At 33.7% G+C, this 19,996-nt stretch overlaps 1 protein-coding gene across 15 annotated transcripts in view; it reads right to left on the minus strand.

Moving 5' to 3' along the window:
- The window catches only part of SUCO (SUN domain containing ossification factor), a 75,099-nt gene that overhangs the window by 37,616 nt on the left and 17,487 nt on the right, over positions 1 to 19,996 (minus strand). For 6 of the 15 annotated variants that reach the window (XR_016393137.1, XM_089911073.1, XM_089911060.1 and 3 more), the window contains exons 2-10: positions 19,406 to 19,514; positions 17,575 to 17,685; positions 15,035 to 15,189; positions 12,239 to 12,382; positions 11,688 to 11,825; positions 11,303 to 11,453; positions 7,702 to 7,825; positions 6,814 to 6,950; positions 5,665 to 5,732 (exon numbers count right to left, since the gene is read on the minus strand). Coding sequence is in view for 14 of the 15 variants with exons in the window: in XM_089911073.1 (XP_089767199.1) it covers positions 5,665 to 5,732; positions 6,814 to 6,950; positions 7,702 to 7,825; positions 11,303 to 11,453; positions 11,688 to 11,825; positions 12,239 to 12,382; positions 15,035 to 15,189; positions 17,575 to 17,685; positions 19,406 to 19,514 (1,137 nt within the window). In the remaining variant the exon portion in view is untranslated. Of the gene's footprint in view, positions 1 to 5,664; positions 5,733 to 6,813; positions 6,951 to 7,701; positions 7,826 to 11,302; positions 11,454 to 11,687; positions 11,851 to 12,140; positions 12,182 to 12,238; positions 12,418 to 15,034; positions 15,190 to 17,574; positions 18,451 to 19,405; positions 19,515 to 19,996 lie in introns of those variants that run through there. The other 9 variants (XM_022560181.3, XM_022560176.3, XM_089911056.1 and 6 more) reach the window with 8 other exon arrangements.

The following is a 19,996-nucleotide window of genomic DNA, read 5'->3' on the forward strand; positions in this document are numbered from 1 at the left end:
TTTTCCCTTCTGCCTTTTTAGTAACAGAACCTGTCCCCCACCTCCGAAGATGTAGCCAAGCATACGGCCACCCATCAAAGACTTTTTCCCAGACTTGGCAATGTTTCTTAGTTATGAGTCATGGGATGTGAGCGGCGTGTCCAGGGCAACTTCCAGGTCAAGCCTTTAAAAAGAAGCTGCTACCTCTCCATTTGCTTTTTCCTACCTTGCAGGCTAGAATGAGGGTGTGGTAGGAAATCATCTCAGCAATGCAGGCAGAGACAACATCTCAGGGGTGGTAGAAAAACATGACAGAAGGTGTGTGGGTCCTTTCATTGTTCTCTGTTCCCTGCACCATCTACCAGAGCTTGAGGTTTTTATGTCAGAGAAAATTAAATACCTATCTTTTTTAAACCACAGTTTTCTGGTCTCTGTTAAAACAGCAGAATCAAGAGCCCTAACTAATAGTCATTTAGCCAATACATAGGAAAGCTAAAAGTCAAAACAAACATCTATCTGGCTCCAAAGCCTAAACATTGTCCATACCACCACAACACCCTGGGGAGAGGAAACTAAAGAAAATCAGACTCAAGACTTTGCTTTTTATTTACAACGGAGAAAATAAATCTAAAAGAGCATTAAGAAGAAAAAGCAAATTCTCCTCTACCTCCTTTTTTTGCATACAATGTGTTCTCAATTTCTAAGAAAATAGAAGCTATATTACTAACAGTTAAAATAAACTTTTGGACAAATGTATTTCCAGGTGTAAATAGTCAATTCACTGGGCAAATTTAACAATTCTAAAACTTTTATGAAACTAACAGACTCACAAAACATTAGTACATATGTAATTATTCCACATGAAAGTTGATTTTAAAATGCTTTCTTATCTTACTGCCTCACCTTTTCTATTTTCTTAGAGGCAGACAACACTGTAAATTAATAGAACTACATAAAAAGCTGACAAATCTAATTTCAACATACTTCCCTTTATTATTTATAGGTCAGGAATTTTAAAAGATCAGTAAAGTAGCAGATCTAAACATAATAGTTTGATAAAATACCATGTGTCAAAATTTAGATGATATGAACATACTACCCAAGGCAATCTACAAATTCAATGCAATCCAATGGCATTTTTCACAAAACTAGAACACATAACTTTAAAACGTATATAGAAACACAAAATACCCCAAATAGCCAAAACAATCTTGAGAAAGAACAGAGCTGGTAGAATCACATTCCCTGACTTCAGACTATACTGCAAAGCTACAAAGAAAAGATCTTTAAACAATAAGAGAATACCATAAACAGCTTTACTACAAAAACTTTCAAAATGGATTAAAGACAAATTCCTAGAAAAATGTAATTTACCAAAACTAACTCAAGAAGAAATAGAAAACCTATATAGTCTCATAATTATTTCTTTTAAAAATAATTTTTAAAACTGCCCATCTATTCACACAAGTATAAAACAGTACATGCACAAGCTTATTTATAATAACTGCCTGTCATGGCAAAAGATTATAAACAACCCAAATACCATCAACAGAAGACTAGTTAAATCTTGGTACAATCATATAATGGATTTTCATGCAGCTATCAAAAAAAAAATGAGAAAGTTTTATATGAGTGAAACAGAAACATGACCAGATATTTTTAAGTTAAAACTTAATTCAAGGTGAGATAGTATAATATGCTACTGTGAAAAGTGAGAGATAAATAAAAATCTCTAATTTTTTACATAAAGAAACTAAAAAGATACCTAAAAATTTAACACTGAATAGGAAGATAGATGACAGACTGGAAGTATATTTCTCACTGTAACTCCCCTACCTCTTTTAAATACCTTTTTGGGTTTGAGCCATGTGACTGTACTAAATATTTATTTTTGAAATCACATACTTAATTTAATTTAAAATTAACATCTTCCCAGAGGCCTGGAAGGTTTTACAGTTGAGTTCCAAACACTGAATCTTGAGAAAAACGAACAAAGCTGGAGATATCATGCTGACTTCAGATTATACTACAAACCAACAGTAATCAAAACAGCATGGTACTGACACAAAAACAGACAACAGATCAATGGAACAGGATGGAAAGCCCAGAAATAAACCCATGTACTTATGGTCAATTAATCCATGACAATGAAGATAAGAATATACAATGGAGAAAAGACAGTCTCTTCAATAAGTGGTGCTGGAAAAACTGGACAGCTAAATGTAAAAAAAATGAGATCAGAACATTTCCTCACACCATATACAAAAGTAAACTCAAATGGATTAAAGACCTAAATGTAATAAGACCTGAAACCACAGACCTCCTAGAAAAGAACATAGGCAAAACACTCTGACATAAATCACAGCACTATTTTTTTGGATCTGTCTCCTAAGGCAAAAGAAATAAAAGCAAAAGTAAACTTAAAAGCTTTAGCACAGCAAAGGAAACCATCAACAAAACAAAAAGACAACCTACGGAATGGGAGAAAAAATTTGCAAATGATGACTGATAAGGGGTTAATATCCAGAATTTATAAACAACTCATACAACTCAATATCAAAGAAAACAAAGAACCCAGTTTAACACATTATTTTATTTATTTATTTTTATTTTTATTTTTTGGCTGTGTTGGGTCTTTGTTGCTGCAAGCAGGCTTTCTCTAGTTGTGGTGAGTGGGGGCTACTCCTCGTTGTGGTGTGCAGGCTTCTCATTGTGGTGGCTTCTCTTGTTGCAGAGCATGGGCTCTAGAGCTCAGGCTCAGTAGTTGTGGCGCATGGGCTCAGCTGCTCCGTGGCAGGTGGGATCTTCCCGGACCAGGGCTCGAACCCGTGTCCCCTGCATTGGCAGGTGGACTCTTAACCACTGTGCAACCAGGGAAGCCCAACACATTACTGACCGGGGGATTTTTGCAGAAACTAACGCCTGTGGCCATAATACGTCTCTGGTCAAAAATGTGTTAAAAATGGGCAGAAGACTTGAATAGACATTTTTCCAAGAATATATACAGATGGCCAACAGGCACATGAAAAATGATCAACATAGCTAATCATCAAAAAATGCAAATCAAAACCACGATGAGATATCACCTCACATATGTCAGAATGGCTACCACTGAAAAGTCTACAAATAACAAACGTTGGCAAGGATGTGGATAAAAGGGAACCCTAGTACACTGTTGGCGGGAAACCGAGTACACTGTAAATTGGTGCAGCCACTATGTAAAACAGTATGGAGGTTCTTCGAAACATTAAAAATAAAACTACCATAAGATCCAGCAATTCCACTGCTGGGTATAAAACTGAAGAAAATGAGAACATTAATTTGAAAAGATACAATACGTGCACCCCAATGTTCATAGCAGCATTATTTACAGGAAAAACTGGTGCATGAAAATATGTTCAATCTCATTAGTGATTAGGGATTGACACCTTTCTAGGATCTCAGCCTAATTTGTGAAACAATGTTATTTCTAGTATCAGCAACCTCACATAACAGGTGCTCAATAAACACAGAAAGAACAAAAGAAGGAACAAACGAATGAATGAACAAATGGACAAACTATCAAATGAACAAGAAGGCTCAAAATCCTAAAATGTCAATTATCCTGAAATTCATCTAGACATTTGATACGATGTCAATAAAAATGCCAGCATGATTCTTTTTTTAGAATTCAACAAGATGATTCTAAAATTTAAAAGAAAAAACAAAGGGACAAAAATAGTGAAGATACATCTGAAGATGAGGTATAAACTTATTCTACCAGATATTAGGATTTACAAAGCTATAATGAGACTGTGTGGTCTTAATATACCTTAGGTGGGTCAACCCAATCAAATCAGGTGAAATCAGTAAAGGTGTTCTGAAGTTTTTTAATTATACAATGAAAAGACGCATAAATGGATGAGCAAAAAGTAAAATATACAGTAAACACATATACACGAATACATGCTGTCTGCAAAAACGTTAAAATACAGGGCTTCCCTGGTGGCGCAGTGGTTGGGAGTCCACCTGCCGATGCAGGGGACATGGGTTCGTGCCCCGGTCCGGGAAGATCCCACATGCCGCGGAGCAGCTGGGCCCGTGAGCCATGGCCGCTGAGCCTGCGCGTCTGGAGCCTGTGCTCCGCAATGGGAGAGGCCACAACAGTGAGAGGCCCGCGTACCGCAAACAAAAACAAAAACGGGTAGCTATGATCACTTATTCTGTAAACCAGAATAAAACAAAATGATTGCTTCATATAACTTCATCCCAGCATGTCTTTGCTTAAAATACAAAATTTTAGAGCATAAAAACTGAGTTGTTACTGACTACAGGGGCTTTTACAAACAAAAACAAAAGCCAAAAAATAACATTTTGATTATGATCTCAGATAACTATTTCCTCAAATTCAGTTTCCAGGTCAAATGGCATATGGGAAAATTAAGTTTTTTAATATTATCCCTTAATACCCCTAAATAGCTTGGTGTTAATTTTCAAACTGAACTTAAATATGTATATTAACAAAAGGAGTGAAAACCAAAAGTAAAAAAGAATAAGCATTATCTTTAAAGAGTTTCTCTTTAAATTAAAAAAGTGTGTACATATATATATATCATATATATTAGTTACTCAATTTGATGGTGGTGATTTACCTCAATTCTTTTTTAAAACAGCTGCTTTTGATCAATGAAATCAAGTAATCTAATAAAATTGTTGGTATATCAATTTATTTCCCACATAAATCGGTTCCTTTGCCTATATTCTTAGTTAATGGCAGAATCATAGATCCAAGCAGGGAAGCCAAAATCAAGGGAGATTAACAGATGCCTCTCTCTTCACATCCAATTACTAACCAAGAGCTGTCAATTTTATCTGCTATACAAATTTTTCAGATTCCCCTCTCTTCTTTATCCAAATTGCCAATGTCTTAATTAAAGCCCTCATTTCTCACCTGAGCTATGACAACAGGTTCCTAACTGGTTTCCCTGCTTCCAACGGCATTATGCTGTAGGCCATCTTTTAAGGATAAGCCTTCCTAAAATGCCAGTGAGGTCATGTCATTTCCTTACTTAAAACAAACACTATGCTCCACGGTCTTTAAGATAAACTTCAGAAACTTTTAAGCTGGGTATGTGTAGCATGGAATGGCCTGGTTATTGCTAAACTGACTCTGCTGTCTCATCTTCCATGATTACTCTAATTGTACCTCTATTCTTGTAATCACTAAAATAACTTCTTCAGGTTGCTTCTACTTAATAGTTGCCCAGAAATATGCTCCTTTTAGTGCTATCCCCTTATTCTTATAGTTCCTGAATACCTCTGCCTCCCTCATCTGTGACTTCCTATAAATTCAAGGAATTCATCCTTCAAGATTCAGCTCATGAACTACCTCTTCTAGCAAGCTCATCCTCTTCTGCAGTTATATATCATCTCTTTTCCTATAATACCTTTGCAGCAGTACTTTTTATACCATTTGAAAACTGTTGAACTAGATCTGTCAATTTTTTTGTGTGACGTCGTCCTTAAAAGGAAAGACATTTTTGTCTTCAATTTTGTACCCCAGGACCTAAGGTAAGTACAGTACCAGTACCAACCAATCATAAATGCTTATTAAGTGACTATATGAACAAATCAATCTAATCCCAAAATAAAAGCTGAATATAATACATGTATAGAGTACACTTTATTAAATTTTATATTACTTACCAAATTTTAGTGCTGCAGGGATTCAACATATAAAGATCCATATTTTCTATAAGAATAGCAGATGTGCTCTATTTTTAGAAAGGGGGAAGGGAATAAATTACTTAAAGAAAAAGATTTATTTCAACTATCAAGCTTTCTAGGTTTTCTATATTTTTAGATCTTAAAATACACCTAAGACTCTGAAACATTCACTTTGGGAAGAAAGCATAAAAGTAGCTAAAATTTATAAGCTTTGTCTATACTGTGCTAAGTTAGCCTTATAACAAGACATTTAAAATTAAATGTCTGTTACTATAGGGGAAAAATTATTTTTCTATTAGCTATTTCCTTCTGTAAATTTCACACAGGTTTTAAAAGTTTAAAAACAGAGTGTATGTCCTTCAGTAGGTGAATGGATAAACTGTGGTACATCCAGACAATGGAATATTATTCAACACTAAAAAGAAATGAGGTATCAAGCCATGAAAAGACATGGATGAACCTAACATGCATACTAATAAGTGAAAGAAGCCAATCTGAAAAAGCTGCGTATGGTATGATTCCAGCCATATGACATTCTGGAAAAGATAACACTAGGGAGATAGTAAAAAGATCAGTGGTTCCCAAAAGTTGGGGGAAGGAAGCAGTGAATAGGTAGAGCACAGAGGATTTTTAGAGCAGTAAAAATACTCTGTATGATACTATAATGGCAGATACATGTCATTATACATTTGTCCAAAACCACAGAATGTTTAAGAGTGAACGCTAATGTAAACTATGGACTTCAGGTGATAACAATGTGTCAATATAAGTTCATTAACTGTAACAAATGTACCATTCTGGTGGGAGATGTTGATGATGGAGGAGGCTAACAGGCGTGGGGACAGGGGGTATATGAGAAATCTCTGTACTTTCCTCTCTATTTTGCTGTGAACCTCTAACTGCTCTAAAAAAAATGTCTTTAAAAAGAAAAAACAAAAATAGGGTGCAATGTATCAACCAATACACTAAGAATCCATGCAAGAAAATGTCTTTAAAAGCATAATCCTGCACTTATTAGTGGATTAGGAAAATAGCTCATGTTAAAATACAGTTCCCAGGAAACCACTGCTTACATTTAATAAAGTCACTAGTTTTCTATATGTACAGAAGAATTTTACACTTCAGTACCTTGGCTTCTGGGTTAGCTGCCAAAATTTTGGCACCACATTCTACCGAAGCATAATTATTTCGATTTTTCTGGACCTTTTTTGTGGCATGTAGACCTCCATTAGAAGATGGATGCATTGACTGACCTGCAGACAAACCTTATTATGAACATATATATATGATGATTATGATTGAAAATACCCAGAGCAAACAATCTCAAGAGCAACAGGCTGCCATCTAGAGAACAGGTTTTCATGCTTTAAATACTTCAAATACTTTACTTAATAGAATTCAAATACTTCAAATACTTAATAAAATTAATGTTTTAATTTTAAAAACCCACATGAAAATCAAAATGCTTCAGCTCAATAACTTTAAAATATCCCTAATAAATTAACTACAAAAATCCACATTACTCGATTTATGCCTAGTACAATTCACAAAATGAAGCTTATCCATGAAAATCAAAACTTTTTGCATATACATTTTATTCTATTAAGGACGAACGCTATCCTTCTATCTCTAATCCCAATCATAATAATTTTTAACTCTGAGATTTAATTTACAACAAAAAGAGTATAATAATTTAGTTCAATTCTGTTTACAGTTTAAAGCTTTATGACTCAGAACTTTCCATGCCTCAACTTTCCTCTTATAAACTGAGATGAAAAATCACTGCTCTGCCTACTTTATTTTAGCCTCATTTAATAATTTACAATAATGGATTTTCATCAGGATTAAGACATATGCACAGGTAAATTACATGTGGGTAATCAAAGGCATCTTGGTAAGTTTCACCTTCAAAAAGTTTTCAAAAATGTTACTTTGTTTTACCAGTTAAAAAGAGAACTACATATTTAAACCAGTCCCTTTAAAAAAAAGAAAAAAAGAGTCACAGTGCTTCCTTACTTTTTTCTTTTTCTACCTCCATAACTTTCTTTTTCCATTCATCAAATGTTGGTATATCTTCTGGATCTTTGGGATTTGTTACAGATGCAGGGTCAATTTCTCCTGGTTTTGTATAATCAGAACTCTGACAGAAATGTCAAAAATAAACAGATTTCAGATTTCAAAGAATATAGAGAAAACAGATTAATAAATTATAATAGTAAATACAAATGTTTCTGTCAAATAAAAGTCCAATTTTATAATGAAGGATAGTATTTTGAAAACAAAAACAAAAAATGTAAAAAGAAAAGTTTTGGTTTAACTTAAAAGTTGAGTTTCTCTTCGAAGAATTAAAATCTTCTACCTAAGCACCACAGGATGAATCCCTTCACATGTTAGCAATATTAGCACAGGCTGTAAAAAAAACCTATATAATATCGTAAGCCAAAAATTACCCATACAAAAACTGTACAAATACTATAATTTTAATGCATCCATCTTAAAGTCTACATTAATATATACAATAAAGGAAGCTAACTAATTTTAGATGTCATATATTGTTTCTACAAAATCCTTAACAAGAAGTACCATTTACATAACTAATAAAGACCTAGTGTATAGCAGAGGGAACTCTAAATACTCTGTAATGACCTATATGGGAAAATAATCTAAAAAAGAGTTGATATATGTATAATTGATTCACTTTGCTATACAGCAGAAAGTAATACAACATTGTAAGTCAATTATACTCCAATAAAAATTAAAATAAAAAGAAGTACCGTTTATATAAAAATTTTACGGTGGATATGAAAACCTAAATGTGAAAAGCAAAGCTTAAAGAAAGTACAGAAAAACATCTTCATGATTCAGGCTATAAAAGGATTCAACAAGATGAAGAAAGAAATCATTTTTAAAAAGGCTGATACATTTGGATAGATTATAATTTAAAAATTAAATATATCAAAAGACCATAAACCACATGGTTCAAATAGCCAGAGACAGAAATAAATACCTGCAACACATTCAGCCAACAAACAATTATTACCAACTATAAGGACTGCCTACAAATCAATAATGGGGGAGAGTAAAGGAATAACAATAAACTAAGCAAAGAGAAAATACAAAATGTTCACTCTCAGTATAATCAGGGAATGCAAAGGAAAGCTAAAGATACTAAATAAATTATACTAATCTGAGGTTAAAGTGTGACAGTCTATTGAGCCATGTACATCTATTAGACTGCTAAAGTGAGTTTCACATTTAGGAATATTAAATAAAGATATGCATACCCTATGACCCAATAATTCCACTCCTATGTATAAATATCAGTGAAAACACACATATGTGCCTAAGAAAATATGCATAAGGATACTTACTGCAGCACTATGGATAACATCAAAAAAATTAGAAACAATCTAAATATCCATTAATTGAAGAATAAATTGTGGTAGAATTGAACAATGAATAGACAAAACTCAAAAACAATGTTGAGTAAAATGATACTTAAGACAAGAACGATACCATTTTACATTGTTTCAAAATATGCCAAATAATAGTATGTATTGTTTGTAGCAATGCATATTTGGTAAAAGTTAAAAAACATGCTCTACCAATGTAAAAAACACCAAATTCAAGACAATGGTTATATCTGAAGTGGAGAGAAGAAATGTAACTGGGAAGGGCATAAAATTCAATCTGTAATTTTTTTCTTAATTGGAAGAATGTATGCAATGATGTTCATTCCATTTTTAAATTATTTCTGTACTCCTAAAACAACACATAATGTACTTATTAACAGTACCTTGAGAAGTGTACAAAACATCTATTTAGACAGTGTACTTTGGTAAATAGCACAAATCTCATACAGTATATATTTCCTGTATTAGGGCACATTTTCGAGTACTAATACTAATTAGTGTATTAGTGTAATACATCAATACAAATACCTATTATCTCCCTTTAGGAAGACTTATTAGCAAATTGGTTCCTATACAACCTCCACGTCGGAGCGTTTTACAGAACACACTAACTTATCAAATAAAGTATGTGGCTATTAAAAATATACATAGCAGAAAATAAAATTAAAGAAGTAGCATTATACTAATTTAATTTAAAAATTAAATAACAAAAATCTAGTTTGAATGAGAAAATAAACAATTATTTATAAAAATTAATATAGTTGAGATACTTAAGAGTAAAGCCCAAATACTAAAAGAAATACATAAGAACGTACACACACTCTGTGAGACTCAGGCAGAGCAATCACTATCGCCTCTTAGCAACAAATAAGAGAACTAAACAATACAATAAAATTACTTTGTAAAGCATTATAACAGGCAAAAGAGTGGAATTTTTAACTGCATTAATTACCTCCTAAATAACTTAATATTCCAGAAAAATTGTCAGATAATGAGCATATTATAAAGTGTCCAGTAGTTTTATATACTATCCAGTTCAGAATAATTCTGCCCTGTTAAGTTTGTGTGAGTAGGAGAGAGTTTATCCCTGTTATCTCAAGGATCTGCAAGACACTGCTGCAAATGGTTAAGGAGAACAAGCAAATCTTGGACAAAACTGGCTGCCATGCTTGAATTTTACATTTGATACTTAAATAGCTCAAAGAAGGCATTTTTGTAATGTTTGTCTAATTTTATTTATGCCTGTGGTATTTGATAACTGAACTGTAACATATGCTTGATTTGGTTTCACTGGGAAAATTACTTCCTTCAAGATGTTGGACTAGGAAATGGGGACCTTCTATATTTATAAAAGATATCGAATAAACAGCTGGCCCAATGATAGTAAAGTCTCCAGAATGAAGTTTAGTTAGTTATGAGTGCAGATTCACAGAAAATATGTGAAAGAAAAGGTGGAGAACAGAAGATCCAAATTATAAAGAAATAAATGTGGATGTGGTACTCAGTATTTTAAAATACTCTGATTCCACGCGTTTTGAAGTGCATAGAGTGGCCTTCATCTCTTTTATTTAGCTATTTCTTAGCTGAAGGGAGCAGACTTCTCTGTCAACATTTCTTCAGGAAATTCTGTGCTGGCCTCTACGTGAAGTCAAAGTAGAACTCGAAAGAAGAAAAGAAAGTAAAACTGCTACACAGGAATGAGCCCTGTCTTTATTTTAAGAACCATATTCTTTAATATAAGCTGGTCTAGTTGTATTCTGCACACAAATAACAAAGGGTAAAATGTCCCTTTAAAATAATTCTGGTTGAAGAGACTAAATTTAATCTTGTATTATTGAGTTAAATTTTTATTCTGAAGATACTTAACAATCATAACTTCTTCTATATAGCTCTCTTAACTGCTTAAATAAGGACTTTATGTATCTGGTTATCAAATAATCAATGGTGGCAAAAAACCTTTATAATTAAATATAACCCAAGAGAGTTCATACTTGGGACAACACTATGTATAAACAGTATACTGGCAATAGTTCTGTGAAGTAACCACTTGCTATCTGGGAGCACAGTTCACCTCAGTTCCACATTCATCACTAACTACTGATCCCCTGACTTTACGGCAAATACGGATAGCAAATTACAAGATTAGCTAATAACAAAAATGCATTGTATAATAAAGTAGGATATAGTGCAAGTTATTTACCTACCTCACTTTTTAAATTATCTGAAGCATTCAATGCAGATTTTCGGTCACCACCACCCTGATCACTTGATGAAACTTTTGATTCAAATTCCGATTTTGTTATCTTTCCTTTAGCATGCAAAGATGACACATTTTCTATGTGCTGGCTGACAAGGCTATTTGAAAGCAAAAGGCATATTAAATAAACAAATTTTAGCTGAATAATGAGTATATGCAATCTAAACTATTATAAGTGTACATGCGTACAAAGTAAACCAAGAAAGGAGTACAAAGGGATCAGTTTCCTCTCAGTCATAAAGTGGAATTAAGCATGCACCGAAGTCTACTCAAACGTGACACTGCTGTTTATTACAGAACCATACAAAGGGCAAACAACTGCTCACACCCACCTTTCAGGTGGACTGACAAAGGAAGGCTGGTCAACTGGAGCATTTGCATCAAGGGCCTCACCAACATCACAATCAGTTTCAGATTGCTCAGTTTCACTTGGCTTGGCTATAGGAACAGTACCAGATTTTTCTATTTCACTAAAATAGAAACAAAAAAGACAATCTGACAATTTAATGGATATAATGAACCATAAGTTAAAAGTGATATTACTGATTTCCAAAACAAATCTAAGCCAGAAAAGAATGCTTTAGAGCTCTGCAGACGATTTTCAAGAATTCAGATATTTTAAATCATGTAAAGATTTAAATTACGTAAACTGTTGACTCGATCTGTTAGTGCCCTTGCTTGGCCTTTAAATATTGGGTTGGCAAAAAAGTGCCTTCGGTTTTTAAGTAAAAATAAAAGACACATTTTTCATTTTCACGAAGAATGTTATTGAACAACATATTCACCCTTTTGTTCCACTACCTTCTGCCATTTTTCAGGCAACTTCATAATTCCATCTTCCCAAAACTTTTTAGCTTTTTGAGCAAAGAACTGTTCCAGGTACCTTTTACAGTCTTCCAGGGAACTGAAATTTTTTCCATTAAGAGAATTTTGTAAAGACCGAAGTAAATGGAAATCCAAAGGTGCAACGCCTGGTGAATATGGCAGATGAATCAGAACTTCCCAGCTAAGCTGTAACAGTTTTTGCCTGGTCATCAAAGAAACATGCAGTCTTGCGTTATCCTGATGGGAGATTATGCATTTTCTGTTTACTAATAACAAAATGCTAATTAACAATTCCAGACGCTTTTTGTTGAGTGCTGCTTTCAGTTGGTCTAACTGGGAGCAGTACTGTTGGAATTAATCATTTGGTTTTCTGGAAGGAGCTCATAATAGAGGACTCACTTCCAATCCCACCATATACACAACATCACCTTCTTTGGATGAAGACCAGACTTTGGTGTGGTTGGTGTTGGTTCATTTCACTTGCCCCATGATCTCTTCCATTCCACATTATTGTACAGTATCCACTTTTCATTGCCCGTCACAATTTGTTTTAAAAACAGAATGTTTTCATTACATTTAAGTAGAGAATCGCATGCGGAAGTACAGTCAAGAAGGTTTTTTCCACTTAATTTATAAGGAACCCAAACATCAAAGCGATTAACATAACCAAGCTGGTGCAAATGATTTTCAATGCTTGATTTGGATATTTTGAGTATGTTGGCTATCTCCCTCGTGGTATAACGTTGATTGTTCTCAATTAATGTCTCAATTTGATCTCTATCAACTTCAGCTGGTCTACCCCACCGAGGAGCACCGTCCAGCGAGAAATCTCCAGCATGAAACTTCGCAAACCACTTTTGACATGTTCGATCAGTCACAGCACCTTCTCCATACTCTGCACAAATCTTTTTGTGTGTTTCAGTTGCTTTTTTACCTTTCTTGAAATAATAAAGCATAACAGACTGAAAATGCTGCTTTTTTTCTTCCATCTTCAATATTAAAATGGCTACACAAAAATTCACCAATTTTGATGTCTTTTTTTAAATGCATGCTGATATGACAGCTGTCACATACAATCTAACAAAACTGCTTCGAATGAAGTTAAAGACGACTAAGTGCTACTAGAGTCATCTTACGGAAAAAAAATGAACGAAACTTTTGGCCAACCCAATAGCTAATTACCAAATTTTAAAACAAAATATTATAGGTTAATATCTGATCTTGCCAAAAATAAGATTTTTAAATTATTTATTCTAAATGCATATTCTCTAATGTTTCATTTCTATTAGTACATTATACCAATATTAGAATTGTTGCCTATAGTATCAAGAAATCATCTATTATCTCAAAACGCTTCACTAAAATTCTTAAAGCGTCTATAATTTCATTTTAAAAATATATACCTTATTATTTTTCTTTACCTCACTCCCATTTCACTAGACTGTCATGTTCAATATAATGAGAAAATAAGATGTACTGTTCAGGTACACAGTATCTAGCCTTAAATTCTTTCTAAGCATTTAATATTTAAAAATGTTAAATACTATCATTATTTCTAAGCATGTCTTCTGTTACCTTGTCCCTTACCAGGGCAAACTCCTAAATGGTAACTGTAACATCTCTGTGTACAACTCCTTCAACCCATTCCCTTACATTCTTGAAGAGAACAGGTGTCTAAAAAGTGCTGTGGTAAAAAAAAAAAATAGTAGTGATGATAAAAATGATGATATTAACTGACACATGTATTTTTACTATGTGCCAGATATTGTCCTATACATTTTATATAAATTAACTCATTTGATAAAGGATATGTTTAATGTAGTATTAAGAGAAGGGAATTTTGTTTTGTTCTTTGTAGTGTTGCTGGAGCTAGGAGTATAAAAGAGATTTTCTAAATTAAGGAAACCTTCAACATCACTAATCATCAGGGAAACGCAAATCAAAACCACAATGAGATGTCACCTCACACCTGTCAGAATGGCTATTATCAAAAAGTTTACAAATAACAAATATTGGCAAGGATGTGGAGAAAAGGGAACCCTTGTACACTGTTGGTGGGAATGTATATTGGTGCAGCCACTGTGGAAAACAGTAGGGGGGTTTCTCAAAAAACTAAAACTATGACCCAGCAATTCCACTCCTGGGTATATACCTGAAAAAAACAAAAACACTAATTTGGAAAGATACATGTACCCAATGTTCACAGCAGCATTATTTACAATTTCTAAGACATGGAAACAACCTAAGAGTCCATCAACAGATAAATGGATAAAGAAGCTGTGGTGTATGTATATATATATATACATATATATATATATATATATATATATATATATACACACACACACATACACACATACCCACACAAACAATGGAATACTAGTCAGCCAAAAAAAAGAATGAAATTTTGCCATTTGCAGCAACATGGATGGACTTGGAGGGCATTATGCTAAGTGAAATAAGTCAGAGAAAGATAAATACCATATGATATAGCTTATATGTGGAATCTAAAAAATACAACTAATAAATATAATAAAAGTAGCAGACTCACAGATACAGAGACCAAACTAGTGGTTACCAATGGGGAGGGTGGGAAGGGGCAATATAGGGGTGGCAGGGTGGAAGGTACAAAGTACTGGGTGTAAGATAGGCTCAAGGATGTATTGTACAACATGGGGAATATAGCCAATATTTTGTAGTAACTATATATGGAAAGTAAACTTTAAACAATGTATAAAAAGAAAATAGGCATTATTACTTAGATCTGCTATATAGCCTAAATGCCAAATTTGAGGATCAAAGAAATTTTTCTGTCATTATCTAATCATATTTTTTTTTCTTTGTAATGACTTACTCAAGCTTTGAGATTGGAGTGATCTCTGAGGTAGATGAGCTGGAAATATTTTCCACATTTTCACTGTCCACAACTACACTGGAAGAATCTTCATGTAGATCAACTGTAGGGAGTGTTTCAATCACAGATGGACTTAACTTTTTTGACTCCGTATTCTGTTTTTAAAAAAGTCAATTATATTTAATGTTGGGATTAATAAATTATCTCTTTAGCTGAAGAGGGTATCATAAGAAGTATGTCTCAAAAGTAACAATATAAATAAATAATGTTCACTAAAAAAGTACTTTTATAAAAATCCTTTCTTCCAACATTACCACTCTAAGGAATATATTTCATATTAAAATACAGGCTCTACACATTTTTCATAGCATTTCATAAACTAGGACAAAGCAGCTTGTCTTTCTTCTTTCCTATTTTATACCAGGACCCACAAAATTTCCCTCTTACTGTAATTAATTAATGCTAATAGCAACACAGAAATCCTATATAAATATATAAAATAGTACAGCGCATAGTTTTTGCCCCTGAGCAGTTTAGAAGACAATGTGTATCAACAAATAACAACACAAGGCATGTATAAATAACATTACAAAGCAATACATGATTCTTGCTGCTCCTTCAAGGCCCATATGCTCTGGGCCATTCACTCCTCCAAAACACAAACTGAAACGTACTTAATACCTCCTCATGTTTGAAAACCTCTTATCAGTACCTCCTCCCCCACAACTAACCCTAAATAGAATTAGCTATTCCCCTTCCTCTATGCCTCCACTTGTTCTCTGTACAGACTTTAATCACAGGATCTATAACACCTCAATTGCCCTTATTTATTTCTTTCTCTTCAACTACACTATAAATGTCTTGAGTAAGGACTATGTTTTCTTTCTTTTTTTTTTTTTTGCGTTACGCGGGCCTCTCACTGTTGTGGCCTCTCCCATTGTGGAGCACAGGCTCCGGACGCGCAGGCTCAGCGGCCATGGCTCACGGGCCCAGCCGCTCTGCGGCATGTGGGATCTTCCCGGACCGGGGCACGAACCCGTGTCCCCTGCATCAGCAGGCGGACTCTCAACCACTGCACCACCAGGGAAGCCCGACTATGTTTTCTTGATCTTCATGTTCCTAGTGCCTAGCACAGTATCTAGCACACGGTAGACATTTAATAGTTACTAAATGAGTATCAAGTGAGAGGTACTCATGCTCAGTTCAAGGTAAAGAGAAACTAAGGACTACTCTGGACTAGAAGAACTAGGGTTCTGAAGAATAGGACGGCCAGTACAGCAGCAGAAAGAAAACATGAGGCAGAGTCAGAAGAATACAAAATAAAATGTCATCATTTGGGGAATTATTTACACTGGAACGAAAAATTCACAAAAGAGTACAAATAGTTTGCATTTTATGATGGAGACTTTTAGAAAAGAACCATTACAATATTATCAAATACTGCATTATCATTCAATATGCGTTCAATATAAAAAAATCAGTAAGATATTTTACACTTTTTTTTTCTTTTACTAAGTCTCCAAAATCGATGTGTATCTTATACTTAACGGCAAATCCCAACTTCGACTATCCACATTTCCAATGCTCAATAGCCACAGGTAGCTAATGACTACTATATTGAACAGCACAGGTCTCTAAGATGCAGTAAGCACTTCAAAGTATTTGAACAAGAGAATACCATAATAAAGATTCAGGAAAATGAACAATGGCTGGACTGTTCAGGATACTCATAAAACTGAAGGGCTACAGAGATCACTTTTCTCTTATTCTTATGCACAAATCTTTTCCAAATGTCCTCCAGAATCCAATAAAATGAAACTTACTATATCTCCTTAGATAACCCAATTAACTTATAAGATAACTCTGGCTGCATTTTTTAAAGAGAATTCTCCCTCCTTTTAAGCTGAAATTTGTATTTGTTAATACTTGAGATATTTAGTTTTTCCTTAGTCCTTCTTCCCTCCAGATCAAATATCCCCAGTTCCTTCAGTCACTCCTGATATTAAATGGTTTCCAGATGCTTCAGCATTCTGATCAGCTTACATTCTGGTCTAGTTTTTAATATCTTTCATAAAATCTGGTATGGAAAATAACATTTAGGATGTAATATGAGAGAAAAAGGAAAAAACACACTCAACCTATTGTTTATTAATCCATATTCCACACTAAGTGGTAAAATTTTGGTATCAAAATGCTCTGGGTTCTACATACAAATATGTTAAGTCAGAAAATAATTTCCCCTGACATCTGAAAAACTGAAGAGACAAGATAAACTACAGAAAGCCAAAATGGAATCTAGAAGAAAGGAGGACTTACAACCAAACCTATACTACAGAGAAAAGTCACATTTACTACTAAACCTGTAATTCCGAATTTTCTCAAAAGTAGTATTCTTAGCAGGTGACTAGTATTAAGGCCAGTTGCATGGTACTACAAAAAGAAAAAAATAAAAATACACAATATGGTGACCAAACAGGTTTTCTGTTTTGTGAAGCAGTTTGAAAAGGCATATCATTAAAAATCAAAGCAACAAAGCTTACTTGTACATTCACAATGTAGTCATCTTTTAACTTGTGTTCTTCTGGAGGAACAGGTAAGCTTGAACCCACTTTTCCCGATAATTCGGCATTGATAGGTCCCTCTCTTTCATCCTATATTGCAACAAAGAAAAGGTCAACGGATAAAACTGTTTCACAAAACAGTCCTGAAGCAACATTAAAGACCATCTTTCTATACTTTACAACCAAAACACTTTACTGTGACTTTAATGTCTTTTATTTGTTTCCATGCTTATTGTCTACCTTCCTGCATTACCCTCCTTACTGCTTCACTTCAAATGTATACTACATGTGTGCGCTGGTGGTATAGTGATGAGCATAGCTGCCTTCCAAATATACACTACAGCTGATTTCTTAATAAACACTTTAGTCCTACTACCCAGCACTGTATGTCAGTAAATACTTGATAAATGAATGTACTTATAGTTCTTTGTGTCATCTCTCTTGACACTGAGTTTCAAATTAGAATTTCAGATATATTGTCCTTAAATTTATCTTCTGGCATATAAGCTTCATAAAAGCGAAGTTCATATTCATCATTATCTAAGCCTGTATAGCATATATACTAGGTACCCAAATGTTTGCTGAAAGAATGTTTCCCCTTCCTTAATGCTTTGCTTAAACTCATTCTTACAACATTTAAGTTTTCAAATTTCTCATCAAAGAAGATATTAGCTCTAAATCTTACAGACTGTAGATAGAAGCACACAATTATACTTTATTCGGAGAGATACCCAGCAATAGTCTTCAAAATTTTAACTGCTCCATCCCAGAAATATATCCTGTGTAACTCAGAAATTTAAATAATCTACTCTAAACACAATATCATGCCAAAAATAAAAACAGCCCAAGCATGTAATTATAAGTTTGTGCATTCACACACACACATAAACGTACACACGAACATGCATGCACACACACAGCTGAGAAACAATGCAAAAGTCTATCAATAAATAAATGCTTAATAAATTGTGATATACCCATATGACAGAATAAAAATGTAGCTATTCAGAAGAATACAGTAACATGCAAAGGTATCCATGAGATATTACTGGGGAAGAGGAGAAATAAATTTGTACAATATTTTTTGAACAAAAATTAAAACATTAATTTGTGTGCTATAAAATGATATATCTATAACCACAGAAAATGGTCTGAATGTTTTCACAAGAAACCGTAAATTGTGGTTCCTTTGAGGAGTGGAATGGGATATAAATATGAATATCTTATAGTGGGTATAAATTACATCTGTAATTTAAAATAAGTATATTGATTTGGGGGGAGGGGGAGCCAAATCTAGCTAAAGTCAATACTCACCTTTCATCATTTAAAATGATAAAATAATAAACTATTTAGACACCATCAGATTTTTTGGACTCTGTCTATTCACTCCACACAATTATATAAAACAAAGTACATAGCCACTAATTGCAGACTTTCCCTACAATCCTCATTTCTAATAGTTTTTAATTTATAAGACTGGGGTTTCTTTAGAAACCCTTTGCTAGTTAAAGCATTAAAAAGAGAACCCTAGTTTTCTCTCTGAATAGGCACTATTTTTTCTCCTTGCTGTAGGACTAAGGATGTTATTACAACATTCCAAATATAAGCAATAAGAATAAATATATAAATATCTCAGAGTCACATTAATTTCAGAATTACCTGAGTAACTCCTCATATTACAGCAAAGAAAATTACAAATCTCCACCAAAAATTATATCATAGTATTTTTGAAATACTTTTATTCCAAATGTTTTGAGGAAGTCTCAGAAAGCTAATACACAAATTACAACTTCAACTTCATTTAAGGTACCTTTTTCTGGAATTGTACATCTTCATTTTCTAGTGCACAATTGTCATCTTGAGAGTAGTATGATGAAGCTGAAGAACTCTCTTTGCAACATACATGCCAACTGGGAAGCCTGTAAAACATCCACCGTCACCACCACCAAAAAAAAAACAGAAGAAAGAAAGAAGAAAAAAAAGTTGTTAAGCCAACATATTCCATACCTGGACTAGAATTTGAGGCAATAAACAGATGGTTCTTATCCTAATGCCCTTGAGAACGTAACAATTTAATGATGAAGACAAATGTACATAAGATGAAGATTTTTTATTTAATGTCCTAAGAAAACCATAAACAGTGTTATCAGCACTCCAAGTAAGGCATCATGAATCTCATGAAGGTAAAACAGTAAAAACTTCACAAAAGAAGTATCTGATAATTATCACAGAAGGAACAGAGAAAGTTGTCAAAGAGCTAACCTCCTCAGAAAGCATCAAATGCCAATGATATTCTAAATTCTACCAAATATTTAGGAACAGATAACTCTAAAGCTACCTAAACTATTGATATTTCAAAGCACAGAAGCCTCCAAATTATTTTTATAGAGGGAACATAAGA

Source organism: Delphinapterus leucas, chromosome 1 (genome assembly GCF_059928025.1).
Source record: "Delphinapterus leucas isolate spDelLeu-1000000601 "Yukka" chromosome 1, BTC_Dleu_Yukka2, whole genome shotgun sequence".
In the NCBI taxonomy this organism is placed as follows: Eukaryota; Metazoa; Chordata; class Mammalia; order Artiodactyla; family Monodontidae; genus Delphinapterus; species Delphinapterus leucas.